Source organism: Epinephelus moara, chromosome 9, assembly GCF_006386435.1.
Source record: "Epinephelus moara isolate mb chromosome 9, YSFRI_EMoa_1.0, whole genome shotgun sequence".
NCBI lineage: Eukaryota > Metazoa > Chordata > Actinopteri > Perciformes > Serranidae > Epinephelus > Epinephelus moara.
This window is the reverse complement of record NC_065514.1, coordinates 7890132-7906639: the sequence shown is the minus strand read 5'-3', so window position 1 is coordinate 7906639 and position 16508 is coordinate 7890132. Positions and strand designations below refer to the sequence as shown.

General features: G+C 44.8%; 1 protein-coding gene across 1 annotated transcript; it reads right to left on the bottom strand.

Moving 5' to 3' along the window:
- Positions 1-1197: 1197 nt before the first annotated feature.
- On the bottom strand, positions 1198-14951 carry pigo (phosphatidylinositol glycan anchor biosynthesis, class O). The gene is made up of 11 exons (XM_050053517.1): positions 14736-14951; positions 14015-14493; positions 12033-12176; positions 11820-11943; positions 11431-11590; positions 6872-7054; positions 5132-6728; positions 4836-5039; positions 4454-4638; positions 4184-4254; positions 1198-3884 (listed from the first exon to the last, which is right to left on the bottom strand). The coding sequence occupies exons 2-11, from the start codon at positions 14490-14492 to the stop codon at positions 3755-3757; spliced, it is 3276 nt and encodes a 1091-aa protein (XP_049909474.1). The 5' UTR covers position 14493; positions 14736-14951; the 3' UTR covers positions 1198-3754.
- Between the last annotated feature and the right edge of the window lie 1557 nt (positions 14952-16508).

Below are 16508 nucleotides of genomic sequence, written 5' to 3'. Positions count from 1 at the left end.
AATGACACTTTTTGAACAGTGATTTATCTAATTAAAGGAATATGTCACCCACTGAAACTTGGATTTTACTGTACATGTTGTGTAAGAGTTTGTAAATTGAAGTTTTGATACAGTTTCGCTGTTGTTAAACCTGGCCCCCAGTCAATAAATCAATATGTCCGCCATTTTCCGTGAAGGCATGTAAGAAAAACAGAGTTTTCCTCATGAATTCAAGGTAGCACAACTCGACCAACTGATACACAAATTGTCATTTTGTGGGTGAAGTGTTCCTTTAACACGCTGTTTTGATTTACAAAAAGCACCACAAACACCTGTCCATCCATCAAATTCTCCAGACTAGTGAACACTTGATTTCTCTGTTTATCTCCAATGAGTGAGAGATAGAAGATATATATAATAGTTTCCAGCTACAGTGAGATCTTCACACCGCCGTCGCACAGAATATATCAGTGGTAGCTTGAAAGACCTGTTAGTCAATACCAGTGACTCGGCTGTTGCAGGTGTTTCGATTTCTGGCTCTGTGGATGTGCTTTTCAATTTTCTGCTTTCTGTTGTTGGATTTATTTCATTTCTGTCTGATGCCAGAGCTGTGCCGCAGGTCTGTTGATGCTGCTGCGACTCCTTGGTCACTCATGAGGTTTCATAAATGACTGAATGTTCTCTCAGATGCAACCCTGCTCAGTTCATCTGCTGCTGTAATTTACATTTAAAGGGAAAACAGATGTATATAATAAAACTGACAAACTAATTTAAATTCAATGTATTGAGTTTCACTCTGCGTCTCAAAGCTGGTCAGTCATCTTTAATATAATATATTACTTTCCAGGGAAAAACAGGCTATAGGCAAGCTGAGGGAAGAACAGCCAATTTCTTGAATATGATTTTGCCCCCTGCCTGTTTTGAACAAGTGAGATGTTTGACGACTTATAGACTTCTGGGAACTGGAAATGTGGAAAGCCCCGGTGAATAATGAATGAAGCACCTTGACTGATGAGCAGTAAAAAGTTATGGCCCCACCCGTCTCCTCCATCAAGTCCTTGGATCAATAAACAAAACATTAAATACTACTTTTATGCACCGTATAAATAGTTTGCACTGGAAACAATAAATAAAGTTGAAACATGAATCATAAATCATAACACGGAATGTGGATATTTCTCATCCTTATGTTTAAATGACTCCGAGGCCACGGTGTCATGTAAAAAAAGTTTTATTACATATTTCACAGCATGAAAAAATCATCTTAATTAATCAGATATTTATATATTAAACATTTTAGAACAGAAAAAAAAGTGCCCCGTCATCACACAACCTCGCCAAACCATCACTTGGGCTGATCACTACGGCAGCCGCTCCAAAAGACCGCTCACTCCCATACAACAGCCTGAGGAATGCAGTACTATTGCATTGCAGCTAATTCATCCTGAGTCAACAACTTCGATATCGTGCATTAGCTAATGAGCTTTAGCTGCTGACTACAGCTGCACAATCGTAACAGATCTTACGTCGGACACTGACTCAGACGGCCTGCAGAGAAATAAATTAACTGACAGTGTTTCTGGAGGTCCTGGATTTAATGACCCTGTCAACATAATGACATCATACACAAATAAAAAAAGGCATTGGTCAAAGCTAGGCACCTATTCCAGGGGGAAAGATGTAAGAGGCCTAATTAAGACAGAAAATTCAATTTGAAATTAAAAAATCAGTGATTAAAAAAATCTGGATTACAAACAGGCGTTAGAGTTAGAAATCTGAACCCTATAAAAAGAAAAATAATAAAAGACCGCGACAGATTAAGAACCCAAAACTGTGTAAAAAAAACTAACTGCACAGTAATACTATGTGAATTGGCAGTAACCAGGCGCGCCGGTTAGTTTAACATCTTGAAAGTACAAAACATACAAAACAATGGAAAAGTTCCTCCAGCAGACACTTGGATGACAGACGTGGTGTAAATGCACTTGGATGGATTTCACCAAACTGTTTGCAAATTTAAAGTAGTTCCAGACGTTGGTTACCAGATTGGCTTTGGTGGTTAAAGGAATACGCCACTCCCCAGGTGACCATTTGTATATCAGTAGCTCACCCTGTTCTGTTGAACTTGTAAAGAAAACTCTCATATTCCTCCATGATGAACGAAGAATCCAAAAACAGAAAAGGTTCTTGATGAACTGAAGTTATAGACGACGGTGTCAGAATATCCCTTTACAGACTCTCACACAACTTGTGCAGTATAATCCAAGTCTTGTTTATCAAGTCATATGCTTGGTACGTCCCAGAAACACAGCTCTCTCCAACAGGGAACTGGACGAACAGTGAAACTTATATATGTTCTCTTCAAAGCCAGACTCCATTGACAAAAACGTAATTTTACCTCTCTGAACACAGGAGCTGCTGCCCCGATCAGTTAGTTTGTGTTATTGTGTGACTTTAGGTGTTTGAAAGGGTTAAATCAAATTCACCAAAATTCATTGCCAGACTATCACAGGGCCGATACATAGAGACAGACAACCATTCACACGTACGGCCAATTTAGAGTCACCAATTAACCTGCATGTCTTTGGACTGTTGGAGGAAGCTGGAGTACCTCGAGAAAACCCACGCTGACACGGGGAGAACATGCAAACTCCGCATAGAAGGGCTCCCCAATCCCAGGGTTCAAGCTAGGAACCCTCTTGCTGTGAGGCGACAAAGCTAACCACTGCACCTCCTGTGTTCAGCAAGGTAAAATTATTGTTTTTGTCAATAGAGTCTGGCTTTGAAGACAGCTAAGTTCCACTTTCAGTTCAGTTCCATCTTAGAAAGTACCGTCTGTTTGGGAAGTACTAAGTATACGACTGGATAAATAAGATTTTGATTGGATCGATATAGTTTTGCTTTTGTAAATGCGGTCAGCTATGACTTTAATTCATTAAGAATTTTCTCCGTTTTTTGGATTCTTCGTTCACCTGAGGCATCTTCACGAATTCAACGCAACACGGGGTGACTAATTGATATACAAATGGTCATGTGAGGGGGTGAAGTATTCCTTTAAGTGTTCCTTCTGTAGCTGAAGAGTCACAGGTTCAGCTCCTGCAGTAAGACACTTACATTCACCTGCTCTTTTATTTCCTTTTTTCCCCGTAACATTAAACTTGCACGTACACGTATGTAATCCTCTGTTACGACATGAGGGGAAAAAAGGCCTATTTCGTTTAAATGCTGTTGCTAGCCAGCTGCGACAGGCATATAGCAAGTGTAAACTGTTTACTGTATGTGTTTAGTGAAGCTCTTTGACTGCTGGAAATATGAACCATTCACAAGACTGTCTGGTTTTGGAGAGCTCGGATTCATCCATACTGTTAGAAAACAGGAGAGACATTCAGAAACTGTTGTTCCTTCTTTTAGCACATACAACTCAAAACCCCAAAAGCCTTCAACTTCAGGAGCTGAGTGAGGTGCAAGATTATCTTATTATCTCTGTAAAAAAACACCTTCGACATGACTCATGCTCAGTCCGAGATTTGATGTAAAAGTCCCCCCCTCTGGGCCAGCAATGCGCATCATAGCCCTCACGAGGGTAACAGGAAGTGGCAGCCTCACATGACATGTTTGTGGGGATCCTCATGCTATAGACACAGATGGCGATGTTTTTTTTTGTGTGTGCGAAACTTCCATATAAAAACTTTACAGTGACACCGCAATGTCCGTTTTCTCTGTGGCACAGTGAGCTCTGGTGGCCTTCTGTGGTAAAACAGCAGGAGTGCCGTCGCTACCTGGATGCATCGGGGATAAGTCTCTTAAACCAGCGGCTCACTGCTAGGTCTACTCTCAGCACTAATGTGACCCCGATCAGCAGAGACACGCTGCTCATCAGGAACCCTGAGGCCTCGAACATTAACCTGGGGGGAGAGAACAGAGGAGTCAGAGATACAAGAGTCTGAAGCCCAACTTTGCAACATTTTTTACAAATAAAAAACAAACTTAAATGTGGATTTTTCCATGGTTTATAACTCAGTGTTTCAGATTTTGCATGTAAATGTGTATATTTTACAGTGGTCGTCTGCAGAAAAGCAAACCCTCACTCGTGTATTCACTGCACAGCCCAGATAAAGTGGTTGGCATTTACCGTGTCCATATTCTCAAAAGCCTTTACTGTTAGTGAGTTTGTGTGAGCTGGAAAATCCATTCAGGCACTTACTTGGGTGCAAAAACCTTCCACACCATTAGGTGTCTCCTGAGGATAGCAGCTGCACAGACTGAAGCAAAGACCTGCGAAGAGATGCACAAATACTGACTGTGGCGACGTGAATCTGAGACACATGGAGCGGAGGGGACTGAACAACAACAACAAAAAATTCAATTAACAGCAGACTAACAGGAAACTGAATCCCCAAATTGAACTAAATGTTTGAGATTAGCGACTAAACAAACAGATCAAACGAGAGCATTTCACGGTCTGTGGGCGTACCTGTGCTCCAAGAATAAAGAGGTAGCGTGTTGAGAGTTGGAGGAGGGCGGCGCTGAACTGCTGGGGGTTCTCTCTCAGTCTCATCTCCATCACCGCGTCCTCTCCCTCGTCCCCGCAGGCTCTTCCTCCCCTGCTGCCACGTGCCTCGCACACCAGGGGCCAGAACAGCAGCAGAGGACAACCCACTAGAGACAATGAGACATGGACAAACTCTAACTCTTAGTTTCTAACGTATTTTGTCTTTTGTTCCACTTCCTGTTCCACTTGGAGCTGCAACAGTTTAATTTCCCTAAAGGATCCTGTTTTTAATCACATTTTTTAATCATACTGAACTCAGTAAACTCACAAATCCATTTATTGTCGCTTCTGTGTGAATAACTACCTGCGAACAAGATGTGTGAGGCAAAAGTGTTGAGGGTAACCAGTGAGGCAGGCAGTACGGTGCCTGTGTGTCCACCAGGGAATCCCACAAAGGCGGCGCCCCATTGGATGGACGGGAATGTGGGAAGGTGACCTGTGGCGTGAAAGAACTGGGTGGCAGCCAGGGACCAGAGCACTACTGGAGTCCAGGGCACATTAAAGCCACCTGAAAGGAATATGAGAGGTGGGTGAGTGGAGTAAAAGGAAAGTAGACCTTGTCATGAGGAACAAACAAACCACAAATTCTGAGAATCTCACCAGAGTATGTTCCTTGCAGGCCTCTGAGGGAAGTGGAGGAAGCGTGAATGTGCAACAGAGCTCCCATTTCGAGCAGCAGCAGGAGGAAAGACACAGCCATGCCCTCCGGGTGCAGCAGCAGCAGACCGATTCCCAGCAGGCCGCAGAACAGCAGCAAAGGGGCAGAGTAGACGGTTCCCAGTCCATAGGCCTCCACAGCGGGCCTGCTGTCCACCTCGCTGCCTCCGCTCAGCTCTCCGTCGTCCAGGGACCGGCGCATGCGTTGGTAGATCTGGGGGATGAGGTGGTGCAGCTCGGCTTGGGGGCTGATGCCGGTGCTCGCTCGGTAGCGGGGCGGGGGTAGGGATGGCCCTCTGGTTGACGCTGCGGCCCTGGTCTTCACAAACACAGTGAGGGGGTCGAGCCAGATCAGGAACAGCCCCACTCCCAGGAGACAGAAGGCGACCCTGGGGAGGGCCAGCTGGGCCAGGCTGATCAGCTCGGCCAGATTCCTGAAGCTGTCCTCTGGAGTGGCACTAACAGCCCAGTGCAGCGCCAGGCACACAGACAGCAGCGGCAGGATCCAGCGGGCCGTGAACACCGTCCCGCCGGAGGAGTTGAGGTTACCATAATGGCGGAGGCAGCGCCTCAGCAGATACGTCCACAAGCCCAGGGAGAAGACGGAGAGGACGTAGTGGATGTTTTTCAGCTGGCTGTCCTGCAAGCGGGACAGAGGAGAGAGAAACGGAGACGGCTGGCAGGAGCCCTGTTCCTCCCGACATGCGTGGAAGGAGAGGGAGAGGTAGAGGCTGCCAACGAGGAGTCCTAAGCAGGCCAGGAGAGTGCTGCTTTCTTTCCTCACAGTTGACGGGGACACGGCTGGGGAGGGCAGGATCCCTGCAGCCTTCAGAGGGTCATGGCTGGGGGGCAGGAGCAGGCCCTCCCAGTTGAGATGGATGGGAATGTAAAGAGCCAGAGAGAACACCAGGAAGGTCACCACCCGGCCTTCAGCTATCACGTAGCTGTCTGAGAGCAGGGAGGCGCAGCGGAACAGCGGCACCAACAGAGGGGGTATGAGGATGCGGCGTGGGGTCAGCCAGCTCGCGCACTTTGGCGCTTTCGATCCGTTCTTTTCCACAGTGATCGCTCTGGATCCTCGAGCTCTCCAGAGAAAGAGCAGTTCAGAGCTGAGGGCGCCGGCTGCAAGACACCACGCTACCTCCACGTAGCCCTGCGTGAGCAGCTGACCAGCAGCCACACAAACCCCCGCGATTAGCGCCACGACAACCGGGGCCTTCAGTCCGGGTCCGTTCTCCCTGATCAGCATTAGTGACAGCTCAGACAGGATGAAACATGTCAGGCAAGCAAACGCCAGAATGGCTAAACCTGCTGCCATCTTCAGTGGGTTGAACCGAGCCCAGGTGGCCCGGCAGGTGTCTCTGACAGAGGTGAGGTAGGCCTGCAGCGAGGCGGCCAGCTGTGGGGAGGGTGACCGCCCCTCTCTGACCGTGGTGAGGTACTCAGAGGAGAGGCGGGAGAATTCATGCTTGAGCTGTGCGAGGCTCTCTGGTGGGATGTCTTTGGCCATGCCAGAGTACGTCTCCAGGAAACGGTTGACCTTCAGAAGCAGAACAGCCACAGGGGGTGAAATTAAACACACAGAGAAAGAAAACACAATTACTGAACATGCTCTGTAATATGTAAAGTTCTCCTGTGTGGAGACATTTGAAACCTGTGACAGCTCCTAACTGAGCAGACTACCTGTTTTGCATTAATCCACAGCGCCTCCAGCTGGCTGAGACGTCCAACTGCACCTTCAGTCTGACCGTGAGGAGGGAATACAGGCAGGAGGACCTGCCCCACGCTGCTGTACGGGATGGGGACTCCCAGCAGCAGAGCCAGGGTGGGCACCAGGTCAGTCTGGGGCACCACGTCCGGTTCACTCTAGAAAATAACAGTGTGCTGTGTTAGATTACTTCTCCATTTATCTTTGTTTTTAAAGATTTGCTTGTCATTATTTTTTATTTAAGGGTTGCCATTTGATGTATTCTACATCCCACCTCTGGAGACGTGCACTATCCTCCTTGGACCAAAGTACTCCTAATCCTGCGTCCTTGTAAACGTCACAGGACGACAGGGTTTTGTCTGTTTTTTCAAGTGTCCCAGGTCAACAGCATGTGATCTAGACGGCTAAATAAGGTGTCAAAGAGCAAAGCGAACCTGAGGCGCTCTGTGCTCACAGTGCACAAGTTAAGTGAACCGTACCACAGACTTGAAGCGAACCGAACTCAGACCACCGCTTCAGAGGGGTCTGAGTTCTCTTGGAGTGTTCGCATATGCGCACAAAATGCTGAGTCACCGCTCTGAGTCCACTTAGAGGGCTGAAAAGGACCAAGTGTGAAAACACCCCTAACTGTACGTTCACACCAACAGCGACCAGAGCTTCCAAAGCAGCGGAAGTCATTCATTTTCAGTGAGAGCCCGGCGACTTGGGCAACCTGGTCGTCAGCCACGCGTCTTGGGCGACCAAAGCGACCGGAGTAGCTCCGGACGGGAGTTAAAACATGGTAATGAGCTCTGACACGGTTCAGCGCCGACCAGTCGGAAGGCTGACGTGCTTCGATGAAGCGAGTCCCAGAGAACAAGCCATAACTTTGGTTCCTACAGCTCACTTGTTCCGACAATGGATATCGAGAAATTTATTAGTTGTGTTGGCGCCCACTCAGTCCTTTATAATGTGTCGCTGTTCGGTTACAGAGACCAAAATAAAAAGAATGAGGCTTGGGACCACGTCGCAGAGGTAGTTAGTTGGTCTGGTGAGTTTTAAAGAGTGTAATGTTGGTAATAGAGGAGAGAATTGCAGGCTAATGTTGCGACGTAGCATGCAAGTCTTCCTTGCTTGGTTTGAATGGGATGACACATGTTTTGTGTTTTCATTGACCAAACTTTCTGTAGGCCAACTATGAGCTTTTTGACTGGACAACAGCAAGCAGCAACAACGCTGCTTTCAAGCCCATAGTCCACTTCGCGATCAAACGTTCAATGATTCACGTGATGAGCGACTAGAGCGACCAAAGCTGCCACAAATATTTTTGACAGTCAGGCTTCTTGGGCGTCCGCGAGAGACTTTGCCTCTTTGGAAGCTTCGGGTGTGAACGTACAGTAAAAGGACTGAGTTTGGTTTGTTTACAAAGGACTATATGTGAAAACACCCTGAGTGACCGCTCTGAAAATATACACTGACTTCCTGTCTCTTTTTCTGCTTGGGCTCCTACTCTACATTCTACACAGGAGCTGACTCAAGAGAATCTTGGGAAATGAAGGCAAATTCAATATGCCATTACCTCGCTATTACCACTTGTTGCCACAGTGGCTGCTGTTCAGCTAGAGTTACTTAGTATTGCATCGATCACTGTATCGATCTGGCACGGCTGCTTGTTACCGAGCCCGAGTTAAAAGGACAATAAATAAACCAAAGACGGGAAAAAAAAGAGACTATTATTCCTGTGAAACCTTTTTTTTTGAGAGTTTCTCCTCTGTGATTTGTAATGACTTCAGTGAGATTGGTGGATTTGTTCACTTGTGAGTGAGTCACTGTCTAAGAGGACATAACGTCCACTAATCTCTCCTTTCCTTGTAGCAGTGGGATTTTCTGCGCACTCGGGCAACGCCATGATTTCCCACTATCCATTATACAACACTCCAATTACGCTGCAATTATGGAAATCACAGCTGAAGTTCACTTCACTGGTGCAAAATCCACTTTTTTCCCTGAAAAGGCGGCGACCACCTGCCAGCATCGATTTAGTGGATTCGGGGAAAGTGCACAGCCAAGCGTAAACACAGATGATCATACATACTCAAAATACAGCAAACACTCTGCTGGTTCGGTGAGATAATCAGGATGTAAATGGATATTTGCTAATGAAATAAACAGACGTAAAAACACAGATGGATAGAAGTGAATATTTACTGGATCATTTCCCTCTGCTTCCTTGTTAGCTCATCTGAGGACTGAATCTGTTCTGACAGCACTTTGTTTCTTCTAAAGGTCCAGGAGTCTAAAGTTTGTCTCTGACAGTTATTAATAGAATACAACAGATCTTTTTTATCCACTTTCAGCAGAATGAAGCAGTGCTCATCTCTCACTCTGCATTTCATTTACATCTAGTTAACTGATTATTAAAATGTGGCATTTAGGAGACAGAAAATCTGATGTTACCAGGAGCCAAAATGGTCCCTGTTATCACTTAGTTTTTATTATTATTCCATTATTACTTTTATCATTATCATTCTTAGTCATTCATAGAAGGTTTTGTGAGGCTGTGTGGTTACTGAGGGTCTGGAGTCTTAATTAAAACTTTGCAGACCTGGTTATTAATCCTCTATTTCCACACTGTTTATTCACTTAATATAATAAGCCTGATTAAATTACAGCTCTGCTCTACTATTCTTTTTATACCTACAACTGTAATTTAATTTTGGAGAAGGAATTATTAGTGTGCTCGAGGACTGTCTTTATCATATGATACTCAAGAAGTGCTCACGTATTAATCAAGATTGGGTGACACCCCCTGCTTGACTCCTGTCCACCCTTTTGCACCCTGATGAAGACGTTAGGGTCAAAACCGGTCTGTGTTTTAATGTAAGCAGCCATGTTTTGGAATACAAGCTTTTTAAATTAATGCATCTGTTCCTGCTCCACGCATGAGTGCCTTAAGTTCATTTTTTCTTGCCATGTAATTTATTTTTATTACCATGGTATGCCAAAGCACATTTATTTTTCTATTTCTTTTCTGATGTATGCAACATTTACAGATCTCATGGAAAAGTTGCAAATTAGACTAATGCTGTGAAGAAATAGACTAAAAAGATCTTTTAAATTTGTCTTCTACCCCTTTGTCTTCTTCTATAAACGTTCCCTAAAATGCACAAAAGCCTTTCTTGAAGGGTCATTTTGATGTTTTTCAACCTGTATGCTATTTGATAATGTTTTTGTGACTAATGGGAGCAACAATTTTTGAAACTGGTCCAGTACTGAGTGAGACCGCTGCAGCGTAACCCTCAATATACTTCCGCTAAAAGTGCTTGTTTTGACACTGACAGTCTCAGATTATAATTCTAAGTGTATGATAACATCATGGAAATTATCCCTATAGAAATAGACCTTTTTGTTTAAAGGGATAGTGCACCCAAAAATGAAAATTCAGCCATTATCTACTCACCCATATGCCGAGGGAGGCTCAGGTGAAGTTTTAGAGTCCTCACATCACTGCGGAGATCCCAGGGGAGAGGAGGTAGCAACACACCCACCCCAGATTCAAACATCCAAAAACACATAATTGAAACCACAAAATATCTCCATACTGCTCGTCCGTAGTGATCCAAGTGTCCTGAAGCCCCGACATAAAAAGCTGTTTGGAAAAATGTCATTTGAACTCTGTTTTTAGCCTCATTGTAGCCTGTAGCTCTAACTGCCTCTCTGTGCACCGTGCTCACGTGTGTGTTTTTCCAAACAACTTTTTATGTCGGGGCTTCAGGACACTTGGATCACTATGGACGAGCAGTATGGAGATATTTGGTGGTTTCAATTATGTGTTTTTGGACGTTTGAATCTGGGGCGCCGTCAGCCTCCATTAGGTGGAGTTACGCTGCTACCCACTCTTCCCTTGGATCTCCGCAAGTGATGTGAGGACTCTAAAACTTCACCTGAGCCTCCCTCGGCATCGGCATATGGGTGAGTAGATAATGGCTGAATTTTCATTTTTGGGTGCACTATCCCTTTAAGAGTAAAATCTTTGTTTTTTAGCTAGAAACAGCCCAAAAATCGCCATCACAACTAGACTCCATTGAAATAAACATTAATTTTATCACCATAATTCACACTTCATTCAAAGTCGACCGGGTTGGCAGTAGCAATTTTGGGGCTGTTACTGGTTAGACAAAAAGGTCTATCTCTGTAGGAATCCTCTCTATAACTTGTCAGACACTTAGAGAACAATCTGAGCCTGTCAGCGGCAAAACAAGCACTTTTAATGGACATTAATCGATGGCGCAAACATGCTGTTGCGTCCTGTTTTGTCACTGCCAGTTACAGCAGTGTTGCGCAATACGATCAGTCACTTTGACACAAGAACATGAGGATCCAAGTTAAAAAATGCTGAACGTACCCTTTAAGACTGATTAGTTGGCTAGGAATTCAGCCTGCTGAGTTTTTGACTCCAAAATCAAATCTTCTAGTCCATGTCCTTCCTTCATATGACTAGAATCATCATTTCATATTAAACCAGACTATAAAAAAAGGCAGCTATTCCACCGACCTGGGACGGCGGTCCGGGAAACAGAGGGGAGGGACTGTAGAGGAAGATGGCAGCGTCTGTCTCCTTCTGACTTTCTCCACCGTGATCTCCAGTGTCCGTCATTCCGTGGTCTCCCATCACGACCAAGAGGGTGTCATTCTGCAGCCGGTCGATCACGGACCTGGTGGAAAAGCATGACCAAGACGAGATTTATTGAGGTTCCTGAGATTAAAATCCATGATGTCATTAATCAATTGCAGTCACTGTATGCAGTTTTACTCTTTAAACATCAACAGTGTTACTCAGCCACATGACATATCTACTACAGGTGCACTATGTCAGCACATAATGATGATTGCAGCTGGACAACACCGTGTTACAAGCGTGTAGCAGCTGCACTGCACTCTGACCTGATGACTCCATCCATCTGGGTGAGCTTGTCGGCCATGGCCGGGTGGTCGGGCCCAAACCTGTGGCCGCAGTGATCCACGCCGAGGAAATGAGCGACCAGCACATCCCAGTCATCCCCCACCACTGTCAAAACCAACAGCAAGTGACAAACGGAGATGTGAGGCGCGGGTACGATACAAGAAGAGCGCGGAAGCACAGAAGTAAATACATACTAGTTGTGTAGAGGTGCTGGAGGATGCCGTTGTCCACGGTGTGCAGGTCCTTGACGTTGAAGGACGGGAAGGGCAGAGAGCGGTGGAACTTCTTGGGGAAAAGATTCTCCCAAGTGTCGTCGCCCATGAAGACAACTCGTTTACCTGTGAGAGAAAACATTCACTTATTTATTCCAACATGTTCATTTGAATTATAAAACTGGACTTTTAATGTGTGATTACGCATAATGTGGGCAGAAAATAACATTGATGTCAGGCCATATAATGCTGGATTTTTTTTTTTTTTGACTGTCCAACTCCAAAGCGTGTAACCCCTGGAAATTATGAAGTTAAATGTCCAGTGTGTGGGATTTGTTGGCGAAAATGAAATACAATATAATCAGTATGTTTTCTTTAGTGTATAATCAATCGCCTGAAAGTAAGAATTGTCTTTTTGTTACCTTAGAATGAGCTGCTTATATCTACGAAGGGAGCAGCTCCTCATCTACAGAGATCACCCTGTTGCATCACCATGTACTACAGTAGCCCAGAACGGACAAATCAAACACTGGCTCCAGGTAAGGCCATTCGCATTTTCGTGTCAGCGACCGTAGTTTGCAGCCCCTCCGCAAGGAGAGCGTCAGGATAACTGCTTTACTCTGTGTTTAAAAATCAAATCAAATCACATTTATTTATACAGCACATTTAAAAACAACCGCAGTTGACCAAAGTGCTATACAAATTAAAAGAATGACATGCAAATATAAAATAGAATAAAACCAGTAAGAGCAATTACATACGTAAAAAAGGTTATAAAATACTAAAATATTAAAACCACTACAAACAATCAAAGGCCATTGAAAACCTGTACGTTTTTAAGATTTCTCTTGAAAGTGTCAATGGAGGGGGAGCATTTGATTTAGAGTGGAAAGCTATTCCAGAGCTTTGGAGCAGCTACCGCAAAGGCACGATCTCCCTTACCCACCAGCCACGAACGTAGGGACAGTTAAAAGACATTGTTTGGAAGATCTAAGAGGTCGGGAGTTGGAGCACTATACTGGGGGTGCCAGCCTATGTATGTTTTTTTACTTGTATAAAACATTTTTGTGTTCATTCATTTTGGAGAGGATGACACCTCTGTGAATAAAAAACTCCTGAACGTTTGGAGAAGAAAGGTGAACACACTTTAGCAGGGGAGGGGGAAGGGGGAGCAGCACGTCTCCAACGAGCCAAACATCATCAGAGAAACGCTCATTTGTAGTGTGAAACTTCTTTATTCTGTATTTTTACTGGTTTAATCACCTGGTCCGGTTGTTCTGGAGAGGAAGAGACCTCCATGGATAATTCGTCTCCCGGTAAAAACCTCTTGAATATTGACCACTGAAGATATTCTAACCTGGAGGAGTTTCAGCTGGTTGCAATGTGCGATCCTCACCACTAGATGCCACTAAATCCCCCCTAACTCTTTCACACTGCTCCTTTAAGTTTGTCTTGATCAAACTTATAAAAAGAATTAGATACACTTCATTTAACCCTGAGTGGAAATTAACTTTTTTCACTCTGTTGTCATATACACACAAGCCCAAAAAGGACCTATACATGCATTAAATGGAGAGGTATCAGAGCAAAGGGGGCTGCCTTGGACACGTGCCCCGTGCAGTTGGGGGTTCAGTGCTTTGCTCAGGGGCACTGAACCTGACACCTCTCCAGCTACCAGTCCACGCTCCATACTTGGTCTGTGCGTGACATGAACCAGCGACCTTCTGGTGTCCAAGCCAAGTCTATGGACAGAGCTACTGCCGCCCCTTTTAGTGTATATCATACTTCTACATTATATCATGAGTATACTGGCACCATTGACAAGATAGACCCTTTAATGATAGTGAAGCAGAGGTGCGTGCTTCCTTTCTTACACATATTTTAAACCCTGGACTGCTCATGGTCTAAAATCCAGGGTCAAACTTTGAAGCATTGGGGTGTGTTGCCTCTGTGTAACTACTCACCCACTTGCCCAAACTGGTGGATGAGGTTGTCCTCCAAGATGGCACTGGACGCAAAGTTGTTCCCCACATCCACAAAGGTAGGCAGGGACCCAGTGGTGAAGCCCTTGATCCTCTGCATGGTGGTGGTAGGCGGGTCGGCACGGAAAGGGTACAGGCGGCTGTGAGAAGGCCTGGATGACACCGTCTCCTCCAGCACGGGCAGCTTGTTCTCGTAGGGTCGTGGCGCCGTGTTGTTGGGGTCGAACCAGGCGAAGTCGATCTTGAGGGCGTCGATGATGAGGAGGACAGCCCTGCGGAACCGCGGCTGGACGCGGCAGAAGTCCACTGGCTCCTCTCCGGGCTGCAGCACGTCTCCGCAGGTGCTGGTCCTGTTCACCTCCAGCCTCACCAGCAGGAACCCACCCACGAACAGGTAGATGCCCACGAAGTACACCGCACACATCCAGAGGAGCAGGGACAGCACCGGGAGCCCCTTCATCCTGCACAGGTGACAGCAGCACACACACTTGTCAGGTAAAAAGTCACAGAAACAGCTCTCTGTGAGACACACCTGCTACACCAGATGCTAGCAAACTCACAGAAACCTAAAGTTCCGCTTGAACCCAAACGCACCGCACACCGTGCTGAGCCCTGACAGGTGACACTAACATGCTAGGTGACGGTTAACGTTAGAAGTTCATGCAGTTAGCCGCAGCTAGCTCGCCTCGCTCCCGTCACTGACCTTGTAGCAGTCGTGTTTTCGTCCTCTGTGGGCCGGAGGGCGGAGGTGTGTGTGTGTGCTAACAACACGGGGATACAGGTGTCTCAGGTAAACAGAGGACGGCGCCACGCCACCCTCACCTTCATCTGGACTCCGCTACGAGATGAGATTAGATGGCTGGTGACAGCTAGGAACTGCAGCGTGCGAGCAACCCGGCGGAAATAAGGGACGGACGCTTTTCCTGTGTAACACAGCGTAGTTGGGCGAATTGTTTCCCTCAGCATAGACTGGCAGGCACACCTCTTTAAATTTATTACTACATTTATTAATTTATTTTTATAAAAAAAATCGCCCAAATTACACATTGTTCATTGCAAGAAGCTGTAAAAACAAACAAACAAAAAAAAGAAGCAGAAATTATTATTGGATATTCTGATGGTCCTTGAACACATTATGTGTAACGAACGCTTCTGTAAGAGAAGAGAAAAAAAAGACCAAATCTGAGTGTAAAATAGTGATATTTCATCAAGAACACTTTATTCTACATGTCTCATTTAAAATGTTGCCAAAAATAAACTGTTTGCACAAACTAACCAGCATGCACCACAAGAATAAAAAAAAAATTAACTCCAGAATTTTAACTCTTTCAAACGTCAAAGGGTACGTTTTTTAAAATTGAGCAATTCATGATTAAGGGAGGGTCATACATTATCCACAGATTCATCAGGGAAGCTCAAGGAAAAAATCCGTAGCTTCAGGAAGGGTGGAAAAACAAACAAACAAATAAAAAACAAAACAAAGTCATACCCCAGCCACCCCTCCTCTTATCTCTTACAAGTACAGGGCAGTCCCTTTGTGGCCTTTTCTTTTTTTTTTTTAAGAAAAGCCTTTTCTCTTGATTTTTAAGATAATGGTAACTCTGTCTTTAGTTTTTTTTTGTTTGTTAATGTTGCAAAATAATTTCCACTACTCTTGCTAAGTTCTATCTTTGTGTGTCTATTCTCTGACTTATTTTGTATAATTTCTTGTGTGACATTAAAATAAATAAATGAAAATAAAACCAAGCATTTCCCTGAAATTGACCAAGACAAATTTCAACCAGGTCTGCAAAAAAAAAAAAAATCACCTTATCGAGTTCTAGTTCTACTTACTTTAATGAATTAGGAAAGAATAATAACATTTATTTATGATGCAATAAAATACAACGCTAACAAAACTACACGCCTCAAGCTGTTCCACTTTGTGCATGCCGCCTGTCAGGCAAAATAGAGGGCTGAAACATTCACAATACTTTTATTGCCTCCCCTCTGTAGTCCGGGTGTTTCAGCCCTCAAAGTTGCCTCACAGGCGGCATGCACACCATAGCATGAATAGCTTTAAGTTTGTAGTACGTATTTGTATTAATTAATTGAAAGGATGCAACGATTGCAGTATGTCAAGCAACCAAAAACTTCAGTATTCTATGGATTGTAACCTTGTAGGAGGAAAAAATGAAGACCAGATATCGCCTGTTAAATGAATACAATAAATGAATTGAATGTAAACTCTGTCCCAGCTCCATTTTGGTGTAATATGCCTTTTTTCTTCTTTCTTCATATGTGCTGCCAAAAAATCCTGGAACTTCAGAAATCTGTCAAATGATGGTGTGAAATCAAAAGCTGCTGGATTCTGTCACTTTGTTCCTCCTCGTCATGCATCACAGAATGAACCCTGGCACATTTGTATCATACGTCCATAATTCATTATCATAGCGGCACATTTTAAAATCTATTCATTGACACACAGACCTTGTTA

Bases quoted from the DNA above. Each gene is read 5' to 3' on its own strand.
- pigo (XM_050053517.1), bottom strand. From the start codon at position 14,492: ATGAAGGGGCTCCCGGTGCTGTCCCTGCTCCTCTGGATGTGTGCGGTG. The intron at 12,177-14,014 runs GTGAGTAGTTAC...TTTCTCTCACAG, and splicing joins CCACCAGTTTGGGCAAGTGG to GTAAACGAGTTGTCTTCATG. The intron at 5,040-5,131 runs GTGAGATTCTCA...TATTCCTTTCAG, and splicing joins CCTGCAAGGAACATACTCTG to GTGGCTTTAATGTGCCCTGG.